Source organism: Microtus oregoni, unplaced genomic scaffold (assembly GCF_018167655.1).
Source record: "Microtus oregoni isolate MIOR12 unplaced genomic scaffold, Mior012 000030F_ref0000283, whole genome shotgun sequence".
Taxonomy (NCBI): domain Eukaryota; kingdom Metazoa; phylum Chordata; class Mammalia; order Rodentia; family Cricetidae; genus Microtus; species Microtus oregoni.
The window spans coordinates 1,277,627-1,289,446 of record NW_024543089.1 but is presented as its reverse complement, the minus strand read 5'-3'; the positions used below and the strand labels follow the sequence as shown (position 1 = coordinate 1,289,446).

Sequence of the window (11,820 nt, the reverse complement as noted above, 5' to 3'; positions counted from 1 at the left end):
ACTAAATAGACCTACAACTAATAAAGAAATAGAAATAGTCATTAAAAGTCCCCCCAATAAAAAAAAGCCCAAGACCAGATGGTTTCAATGCAGAATTCTGCAAGATTTTCAGAGAACTAATACCAATACTCCTCAAATTGTTCCATACATTAGAAACAGAAAGAATGAATAATGTCAAACTCTTTTTATGAGGCTATAAGTGCCCTGATACTCAAACCACATAAGACATTACTAAGGAAGATAAATACAAACCAATCTCACTCATGAACATTGCTGAAAAAATACTTAATAAAATGCTCACAAACTGAATTCAAGAACACATCAGAAAAATCAGCCACCATGATGAAGATGACTTCAGCTCAAATATGCAAGGATAGTTCAACACATGAAAATCTGTCAGTGTAATACACCATATAAACAAATAAGGAAAAAAGCACATGATCATCTCATTAGATGCTGAAAAAGCCTTCCACAAATACAATGTCCCTTCATGCCAAAGGCCTTTGAGAGAGCAGGGATACAAGAACCATACCTGAACATAATAGAGGCAATATACAGAAAGCCAAGAGACAACATCAAGCTAAATGGAGAGAAACTCAAATGATCCTACTGAAATTAGGAACAAGACAAGTTTGTTCACTCTCTCCATATCTGTTCAGTATAGTTGTTGGGATTCTAGCTAGAGCAATAAGACAACAAACGGAGATCAAGGGAATACGAATCAAAAAAGAAGATGTCAAGCCGTGCGGTGGTGGCACATGCCTTTAATCCCAGCACTTGGGAGGCAGAGGCAGATGGATCTCTGTGAGTTCGAGACCAGCCTGGTCTACAAGAGCTAGTTCCAGGACAGGTTCCAAAACCACAGAGAAACCCTGTCTCGAAAAACCAAAAAAAAAAAAAAAAAAAAAAAAAAAAAAAAAAAAAAAGATGTCAAACTCTCACTATTTGCTGACGATATAATAGTTTGCATAAATTATTGCAAAAATTCTACCAAGGAACTTCTACAACTCATTAACACCTTCAGTAATGTAGCAGGATACAAGACTAACTCAAAAAAATAATCAGTAGCCCTTTTATACACAGATGATAAATGGGCTGAGAAAGAAATCAGAGAAACATCGCCATTCACAATAACCACAAATAGCATAAAAATATCTCGAAGTAACTCTAACCAAACAAGTGGAAGACTTGTATGACAAAAACTTTAAATTTTTGGAGAAAGAAAATAAAGAAGACACCAGAAAATGGAAAGATCTCCCATGTTCTTGGGTAGGTAGAATCAACATAGTAAAAATGGCAATCTTACCAAAAGCAATCTACAAATTCAATGCAAGGTGTATCAAAATCCCAGCGGAATTCTTCACAGACCTTGAAAGAATGGTACTCAACTTCATATGGAAAAGCAAAAAGCCCAGGCTAGCCAAAACAATACTGTAAAAATAAAGGAACTTCTGGAGGCATCACAATTCCTGATTTCAAACTCTGCTACAGAGCTACAGAACGGTATTGAAAACAGCCTGTTACTATCATAAAAACAGACAGGGGGGCCAATGGAACTGAATCAAAGACCCAGATATCAATCCACATACCTACAAACACCTGATTTTTGACAAAGAAGCCAAAAATATAAAATGTAAAAAGAAATGATATTCAACAAATGGTGATGGCATAACTGGATATCAACATGTAGAAGAATGAAAAAAGTCCCATATCTATTACCATGCACAAAACTCAAGACAAAATGGATCAAAGACCTCATCATAAAGCCCACCACACTGAACCTCATATATGAGGCGGTGGCGGAGAGGAGGCAGAAATCTTAGATAGATAGATAGATAGATAGATAGATAGATAGATAGATAGAGGAAAGTACACTTGAATGCATTGGCACAGAAGATCAGTTCCTAACATTAACCCCAGCAGCTCAGACACTGAGAGAAACAAATAATAAATGGGACCTCCTGAAACTGAGAAGCTTCTAAAAGCAAAGGACATGGTCAACAAGACAAAATGGCAAAGTACATTATGGGAAAAGATTTTTCCAACCCCACATCAGACAGAGGGCTGATTTCAAAAATATCCAAAGAACTCAAAAAATTGGTCATCAAAAGAACAAATAATCCAATAAAAAATGGGGTACAGTCCTAAACAGAGAACTCTCAACAGAGGAATCTAAAATGGGTGAAAGACACACTGAAGGAAATGCTCAACATCATTAGCCATCAGAGAAATACAAATCAAAACAACTCTGAGATTGTATCTTACAACTGTAAGAATGGCCAAGATCAAAAACACTGATGACAACTTATGCTGGAAAGGATGTGGAGTAAAGGAAACACTCCTGTATTGCTGGTGGGAATGCAAACTGGTATGGCCACTTTGAATATCAAAATGGTGTTTTCTCAAAAATTTAGAAAACAACCTACCTCCAGATCCAGCAAATATCACTTTGGGGTATATATACAAAGGATGCTCAATTGTACCACAAGAAAATTTGCTTTACTATGTTCATAGCAGCATTGTTTGTCATAGCTAGAACCTGGGAACAATCTTAATGCCCCTCGTCCAAAGATTGAATAAGGAAAATGTGGTACATACACACAATGGAGTACTACACAACAGAAAAAAAGATGACATCTAGAAATTTGCAAGCAAATGGATGAATATAGAAAACATCATATTGAGTGAGGTAACCAAGACCCAGAAAGACAAATATCATATGTACTCACTTAAAAGTGGTTTTTAGACATAAAACAAAGACAAACTATCCTATAATTCACAATCCCAAAGAACCTAGATGACAATGAGGATCCTAATGGAGACATACATGGATCTAAACTACATGTGAAATAGATAAAAACAAAATCTCCTGAGTAAATTGGTAGCATGGAGACCATAGGAGAGGAAAAAGAGCAAGCAAGAACTGGCATCAGTCAATGATCATGTTGCCATCCTTTCATCAGGACACATAACACACTGAAGCATTAATTCATAAACCACTCCATCTTGAGAAACTCATAAAATAATCCAGTGTTTGCTCAAACATACTTTATTACTTTTCATTTTCTTATAAGCTAGTATATTATATATACATCTATTTCCTTTAATTATTAAACAGACAGTGTTAAAATATTTGTATGAAATAAGAATGTATGAATATAGCAATCTAATGATTTCTTGGACATAAATCTAAAACCATACATGAGAATATATCTCATGAGATGGAGTTACTAGCTGAAAGTGTATTAGCTATTTTGATGGCCACTAACAACATAAATATTTATGAGGAAAAATGTCATGTTTCAATTAAAATAGACACAAGTAATGATCATGTCAAGACAAATACTATTTTTACCTTAAAGTTTTATTTTCCTCCTGTACTGAAATATGTAATTATTTTAGAAAATACATTGCAATGAAGCATATCACTCACATATGTGAAAATTATGCATGAAATTGTGTTTGGATGTAAAAACATAACCAAAACAAGGTTTAGAATGTTCATAAAAATATTTATTAGAATAGCATGCCTAGAAACAACTCAGAATATATAAATCTTCATGCCCAAAGCCCAGCGGGATGAGGAAAGTCAATGGTGATCGATTCTGGAAAACACACTCTTTTACAGACGGCCATGTTTTCAGTAAAATCCTGAGGACCTGTATCTGCCATAGAAAGAGGGACGGAAGTAGCCATAGCCACTACAGCCGCCAAGGCCATAGCGGGAACCACAGCCATAGCCTAGGCCACTGAATCCACCAAGGCCATAGCTAGAGCCATAGCCATAGCCCAGGCCACCAAAGCCACCAAGGCCATATCTAGAGCCATAGCCATAGCCCAGGCCACCAAAGCCACCAAGGCCAAAGTAGTTGCCATAGTAGTAGCTCATTGTGTCTGGGTTTTGGGACTTAGTGTGTTGCTGGAGAATGAGTCGCACTTGGCACTCTCTGCGCCCAGGTTTTATATTGTTCCTGTGCAGGTGTGGCAAACCACAACAGAGAGTGCACTCTCTTTGAAAATGTGTTTTTGGAGAATCAAAGTATTATTTCATCATCCTTCTCTTATGAAGACTAATTCCAAAGATACATAGAAGAATGCTTAATTTAGTGTTTAAATATTTTTATTTTCATTGTACTTTGATCATTATTCACATTTCTCTATAATTACAATGTAATTATCAGCCCTTCTTAAAATTGTGGGAGATTGCAATTACAGCAGATACATTTGAATATTTGGATTGTTTCAGCATTCCTGATCTTTTTGACATGCCAAAAATAACTTCAACATGTTTCATTGTTCTAAAATTTAACCTATATTAAATATCATGTTTTCATTTTTGTTTTCCAAAATTTCTTAAATAAACAACATTTATACAAGAAATGAAGTCAGAATTTCCTAACAAGTAGTGGAATAATTTTTCCTATCTTCATTTTATTTTGTGTGTGGGAAGTTTATGTATGTAAACTGACTTTTCATATTTTATTTAAAAGACAAAATATTTGATATAATATAAACAATCATGTTTATTATTATGTTTCACAAGCTTTAATCAATAGGACTCCTTACAAACAGAAATTTTTACTCTCAAAATCCTAGGAGATATATTTAGGGTTTAAGTATATTTAAAAAAAGACTTTGGTTAACTTTCATATAAAACATGTGTCTTCTGTCACATTGTATTTCAACTCTTGAGATAAAACAAATTTATATTTCTAAGAATTTTCTACTAACATAGTTAACATTATCTTGGACTAAAAAAAAATCTTACGTGAAAGTTAAAATAGAGAAAAAAAATTATCAAACTTTGGCCAGACTATGATTCAAGAAGGAAAAGAAATGAAATAATTTTATTTCTTCAGTACTCTGGACAAACCCAGGTCTCTTTGTGTCTGTGTGCCTGTGTGTCTCTGTCTCTGTCCTCTGTCTCTGTCTCTGACTGTCTGTCTTTCTGTCTCTGTGTATCTGTGTCTCTATATCTCTGTGTCTCCATGTGTCCCTGTTTCTCCCTCTCCTTTTTCTTTCCTTTTCTCCTTCTCCCTCTCTACTCTCTCTCTCTCTCTCTCTCTCTCTCTCTCTCTCTCTCTCTCTCTCTCTCTCCTCTTCCCTGATATGAATGAAAGAGACAGGAATTGTTTGTGTTAGGAAGCTTGGAGGAAGAAGAGAAAGAAAATATATGTGAAGCCCAGAATTTAACCTCAGATGTCATCCATTTGGGATTATTTAGAAATGTTTTTTGTTTTAAAGCAAGCAAGCAAACAAACAAACCCAAAATCTCATGGCTTTAATCCCAGTACTCAATGGGTAGAGGCAGGTGGATCTCTGAGTTTAAGGCCACCCTGGCCTACACATAGAGTTTCAGGACAGGCATCAGGCTACACAGAGAAACATCTTGAAACACATACACACACATCACACAAAAGAAAAAAAAAGAAAAGAAAGACAGATTAAAGAACAGAACAGAAGCTCATGGACCAGACAGCTGTATCCTGGAAGATCATGGACTGGGCTATTGCATCTTTCCTGCAATCTATAAAGATTCACTTGCATCCCCTTCAGTTTGGGGATTCAGAGCATGTACCACTGGTTCTCTTAGCATGGGATGTAACTCAGACCACATGCTTTCAGAACAAGTATTTCATCAAAGGAGTCATGTCTCCAGGAACTCTCTCTGGAGTTCGCTTCTTTATAGAAATGAAAGGACTCCAAGCTTATTTACAAGAATGACTTTTTCCTGTCAGGAAAAGAAATAAACCTAGGGGATCCTTCTCAAAATTTCATAGAGATTCTGATTGAACACAGAGCTAAAACTCCCAAAAATGTGAATCTTCAGATCCTAGTAGGTTGTCATTTTTACATTAATGCAAACTTTTCTAAAGGAAAATTTGCCTTTAGAATACCCCACTATTCCTGCAGATTATAGACACTTCTTCAGATAAACAAGTCTCAGCCAAATGCCAAAATAATAATAATAATAATAATAATAATAATAATAATGGGCCAACTTATTGAATGATTTCTAAGACATCAGACTAAGAGAATATTCACTGAGAATACTAAAAAGTGTAGAGCAGAATTTATTTAATTTATTTGGGGAGCTCTGCAGTTCAGGAAATGGTTGAAAACATTAGTTTGGGAAATTTGTGTTTAGTGAGTATTTTCAAATAAATTTTGTCTAGCCAAGTACTGATAAGAAAAGGATCGCATTTTTTATTAAAGGTGAACTTTTATTTAAATTCATTCTTTGCTTTGGTGAGGATATATTTCATTATGTTTCTGTTTATAATTTTGTTTTCAGTCTTTGCAAATTGTAAACATTAGAAACTGGGAGTTTTCTTCTTGTTAACCCTTAACTAAGAACCACTGCCTGGCTTTTGAGCCCAGTGTGATGTCTTTCATGGGCCTTCTTTACAAGCTAATGCAAGACCACTGTAAAACAACTGGGATTTCTAAACCTTGATTTGTGAGCAGCAACAAAGGGAGTTTTTACTGTCTTGCATACGATTACTTTAGAGTTTAACATCAAATACATCCTCAAATATTTCTTGATTTATGAGTAAGAATATACATAATTTGACCACTTTTATGTGAGTAATATGCAACATGATTTTATACCACAAAGTGAGTGAGGGAAGTAAATACCAAAAAAATCTAGTTTTTGGAAGGTGAAGATTAGCTAAAGATATAGAAAGTATTAAGGGTTCGATTTGTGAGGTAGTTGAGAATACTAAATATGATGAATGGTAAAGATCTACTTCTTTCATAGAACCGGTTACATTACCAAGAAGTTTTTCTCCCATTTAAATTGTTTAAAACATAAATACTGATATACTGAGACATAGTAAGGGAGTTAAGGAGCTTCTCTCCATGTTACTGCAAAAAAGACAAAGTATGTATCAAGAACATTTGACATCAAACAGGATGCCTCCTTCTGTAATGCTGGTTGTCTCACAGCTTGGAATATATAGGAAAGTTGGCTATCCTTTTTATCAGTATTGTGATATAATATGGGATTACCATAAAATGTCTGAAATTTCCCAGCTTGATGGGATGAAACAGGAAAAAAAAAAGACACCAGTGTAGAAAACATAAATCATCTAGATGGGTTGCAAACTTGTGTTTATCATAGGAATCATTAATAAGGAAATTGATGTATGCACTTTAAGGAAACATTTTTCAATGTGAAAATATGACTAAAACTTTTGGGAAGCCTAAATTAAAGACGATGTGATTAATCTTCTGCTCAGTAAAATGCTATTATGTTCATATTCTCAAATAATAAATATGAAATTATTCTTTTCATTATAAAAAGGATAACACATAGGTCATAGCCTAGAATGTCTATGTATAAAATTTCTCAACATTTTTATCAGAAATTTGAATGTCTGCTAATCTGAGGTCTCTGAATGTAGTGATAGCTTATATAATGAGTAAAGTATTAAGTGAACAAAATTCAATAACTATTTGGACCTTCAAAGTAATGTTTTTCCCTTTTCACTGAAATTCAGGAGACCAATATTTTATATAGATAAAAAGACTGGGGAAGCCAAAACCATAATTACTTTAGTCCCCAGGGTTTTAGCCATAGCCAAACCCAGCCCACAGAATTCACCAAGGTGATAGCCAAGACATAGTAGTTTCTGCCTTAATATCCTGTTGTGTCAGGGATTGAGGATGGGATTGATGCTGAAGGAGAAATTCTTGAAATGATGGCTGCCTCTGGTACTTAGGTTTTTATGCTTTTCCTTTAGATTTAGCAAGCTACAAAAGGACTATCAACTGTTGGCCAAGGTTAATAAAATAAACCATATAACAATAAAATGTATACAGAGATTCTAAACTATACATATTGTGTTTTTTTAATTTTTTTGACTAAAGAGAGAGACATTTAATTTTGGGGGCTGTTAAGATAAATCAGTATATATATTTTAAAGGTATCTTGACTTCAAAATTTGAGACTAAAGATAGGTTGCTTTTAAAAAGAGGTTCTGCTTTTATTCTCCCAGAGGATGAGGGATGGGGGAGTCTTCTGTTTTGTGTTAATTTCATTGGTTAAATAAAGAGACTGCCTTGACCCTGATAGGACAGAAAATTAGGTAGGTGGAGTAGGCAGACAGAATGCTGGGAGAAAGAAGCCAAGTCAGTCAGTCACCATGATTCTCCCACCCAACACAGATGCAGGTTAAGATCTTCCCTGGTAAGCCACCTCGTGGGCTACACAGATTATTAGAAATGGGTTAGATCAATATGTAAGAGCTGGCCAATAGGAGGCTGGAACTAATGGGCCAGGCAGTGTTTAAAAGAATACAGTTTCCTTGTAATTATTTCAGGTATAAAGCTAGCCGTGTGGGCGGCCGGGTGCCAGGAACATAGCCCACCCCTCCTATTACAACAGATGAGAACCTGTAGATTCATTCCAGACTAATGTCGTTTAATAGACCAAGACCTCATAAATGGTCTCCATGAACCCAAAAATTACTTCATCCAACAAAAAGCAAAGAGCTGTTTGGAGAAAACTATGCCCAAATTCCCAAATATTTTTTTTTATAAATGCTTGTTTACATTTAAAGGGGAATATGCTATGAAAATAAATAATTTACATTGGTTTGGATTTTGGTTTATTAATACAAATTTAAGATTATTTTTGTTATATGTATATTTCTGTTGTTGATTAACATATTTGTGCAGCTCATTTAAAAATATGATGCACAATTAACAAATACAATTTAATATGTAGTCATCTATCATAGTAAAGCTGTAGTCATGTTAGTTAGGTTTTCTAGATGCACAAAAATATATTTTAAATTGATAGTTCTTCTTCAAAGACTAACAAAATATGACATTTAAAATGTTTAAAAATTTAGGACTTTTCATGAAAATGAGACTAATCTGTTCCTGGCACCACCAATCTACTTCAAGAGGATGATGGACATCAAAGAGTCTCCGTATAGAGTTGGTCAGTCTTTTGGGCAAAAACTCTTCTTGCCTAGAATGCTTAATGTTATGCTGTAGAAACTAGACATGCAGGATCCACAAAAAATGACTGCTAACTTGCCTAAAGGTCAGATGGTCCTTCAGGGTTCATGCTTCATAAAAGTCTGCCAGACATTCTGCAGGACACAGTAAGCCTCTCTGAAAATCCATTTTACCAGAAAAACAATGTTTGTTACCCACATCTTTCTAATTAATGATAGCTTCAGACATCCATGATTAAATTTCCTTCTATTTCAATATTAACTTCTCAGGACCCATATTTAGAAGAAATTGCTATTTCTATGTTTAATGCAAGAATTAACTATTTTATATGTATATATTAATATTCTGGCTAAGTAGTTGACCTATTTTCAAATTATATCTGTTTCATTTTGTGTTAAACTGGGTTTTGACTGAGTACAATCTTTCTATCTCTGTATTCAATAAATGAATACAATTATTACAGGGAACTATGTATCATATTCTTAATCTGAAAGTATAAGAATATATATTCATGATATAAAACTGAGAAATTTGGCTTAGCAATTAAGAACACTTGTTCTTCCAGAGGATTTGTTTCAATTCCTAGAGCCCACATGGTGGCTCACAACTGCTTGTAACTCCAGTCTCAGGGGGATATGAAGCTGTCATCTGACCTCCATTTACACCACACAGACATGGTACTAAGATAAAGGCAAAACATTCATACACATAAGATAATAAGTTAATTAATTCTAAAATATTTTAAAAATGGGGAAACTTTACTATTGTTCTTGTTTATGGGTTATTTAGTAGTCTTCTAAGTGACTCCATTTTTAGAATTAAAAGTCCTATGAAAACATAACACAAACCTAAACTTTATACTCCAAATAATATTTTACATAAAATACCACTTTCCCTAGATAGTTCTTCCAATTTGCCTCATAAAATATCAATTGGTTTTGTCACTTTAAACTTTCAACTCCAAATATTACCTTCATATTGAGCTAATCCCACCCTTCTCTACCTTATAAGTGTTTTCCATTCTTTCACCTTCTGGTCTTCTCCATATCTTTCCTGATTACCACTGTGAGAATTAAGTTTTTCAGTCTCTAAACTATTACTTACAAATTTGTTGAGTTTGAATGTTTGATCTTTATAGTCCTTGAGATTGAAATATAACCTGATGTAACTAAACAAAGTGAGTGTCTGTTAATGCTGTTGAGCTTCTATTTTTCTAAACATGTCAAACCTACACTGTTGTTATACAGAAGATAATTTAGTTACCTGAGGGAGTGCCAGATTTCAAGTTTAAAAGACAGAAGATGAAGAAAATTTGACATTCTAGCCACAGAACAAATCCTGTATTGAATTATGATTATAGAAAATAATTATGATGTGAATTCATACTGGGAAATATTCTAAGGTAAATGATATTAATTACTTACACTTGAGTAAATTGAGCACATTATAACACTTTATAAAGAATGTGTTTCGAGGCTCTCTGCTCCTCCCTGTTCTAGAGACAGCCGCTTCTTTTCGTGCAGTGCCAGCCTCGTTCCAGAGACACGATGGTGAAGGTCGGAGTGAACGGATTTGGCCATATTGGATGCCTGGTTACCAGGGCTGCCTTCACTTCTGGCAAAGTGGACGTTGTTGCCATCAATGACCCTTTCATCGACCTCAACTACATGGTCTACATGTTCCAGTATGACTCCACCCATGGCAAGTTCAAAGGCACAGTTAAGGCTGAGAATGGGAAGCTTGTCATCAACGGGAAGGCCATCACCATCTTCCAAGAGCGAGATCCCGCCAACATCAAATGGGGGGATGCCGGTGCCGAGTATGTTGTGGAGTCTACTGGTGTCTTCACCACCATGGAGAAGGCTGGGGCCCACTTGAAGGGTGGGGCCAAGAGGGTCATCATCTCCGCCCCTTCTGCCGATGCCCCCATGTTTGTGATGGGTGTGAACCATGACAAGTATGACAATTCCCTCAAGATTGTCAGCAACGCTTCCTGCACCACCAACTGCTTAGCCCCCTTGGCCAAGGTCATCCATGACAACTTTGGCATCGTGGAAGGACTCATGACAACAGTCCATGCCATCACGGCCACCCAGAAGACAGTGGATGGCCCCTCTGGGAAGCTGTGGCGAGATGGCCGTGGTGCTGCCCAGAACATCATCCCTGCGTCCACTGGCGCTGCCAAGGCTGTGGGCAAAGTCATCCCAGAGCTGAACGGGAAGCTCACGGGCATGGCCTTCCACGTTCCTACCCCCAATGTGTCCGTCGTGGATCTGACATGCCGCCTGGAGAAAGCTGCCAAGTATGATGACATCAAGAAGGTGGTGAAGCAGGCATCCGAGGGCCCACTAAAGGGCATCCTGGGCTACACTGAGGACCAGGTCATTTCCTGTGACTTTAACAGTGACTCCCACTCTTCCACCTTCGATGCTGGGGCTGGCATTGCTCTCAATGACAACTTTGTAAAGCTCATTGCCTGGTACGACAATGAATTCGGCTACAGCAACAAAGTGGTGGACCTCATGGCCTACATGGCCTCCAAGGAGTAAGAAGCCCGCCCTGGACCACCCATCCCAGCAAGGACACAGCAAGAGAGAGGTCCTCGGCTGCTGAGCAGTCCCTGGCCTAACTAACCCTTAACACTGAGCATCTCCCTCACAGTTTCCATCCCAGACCCCCAGAATAGCAGGAGGGGGCTTAGGGAGCCCTACTCTCTTGAATACCATCAATAAAGTTCATTGCACCCCTCAAAAAAAAAAGAATGTGTTTCGATGAGCTATGCTTGAGTATATTGGTGTGTACCTGTGTTTCTTTTAAGCTCCTTTTGGCAGCTGATAAATATAAAAT

The 11,820-nt window shown here is 36.4% G+C and overlaps 1 protein-coding gene across 2 annotated transcripts; it reads left to right on the top strand.

The window, feature by feature from the left end:
* The first annotated feature begins 10,453 nt into the window (after positions 1-10,453).
* LOC121465369 (glyceraldehyde-3-phosphate dehydrogenase-like) lies at positions 10,454-11,522 on the top strand. 2 transcript variants are annotated; one of them, XM_041678605.1, is made up of 2 exons: positions 10,454-10,643; positions 10,698-11,522. In XM_041678605.1, the coding sequence occupies exons 1-2, from the start codon at positions 10,521-10,523 to the stop codon at positions 11,520-11,522; spliced, it is 948 nt and encodes a 315-aa protein (XP_041534539.1). In that variant the 5' UTR covers positions 10,454-10,520. The 2 variants fall into 2 exon arrangements, with proteins under 2 accessions (XP_041534539.1, XP_041534538.1); XM_041678604.1 differs by having other exon boundaries at positions 10,454-11,522.
* Positions 11,523-11,820: the final 298 nt, after the last annotated feature.

What these genes read in the sequence shown, in the direction of transcription:
- LOC121465369 (XM_041678604.1), top strand. Translation starts at nt 10,521, where the DNA reads ATGGTGAAGGTCGGAGTGAACGGATTTGGCCATATTGGATGCCTGGTT.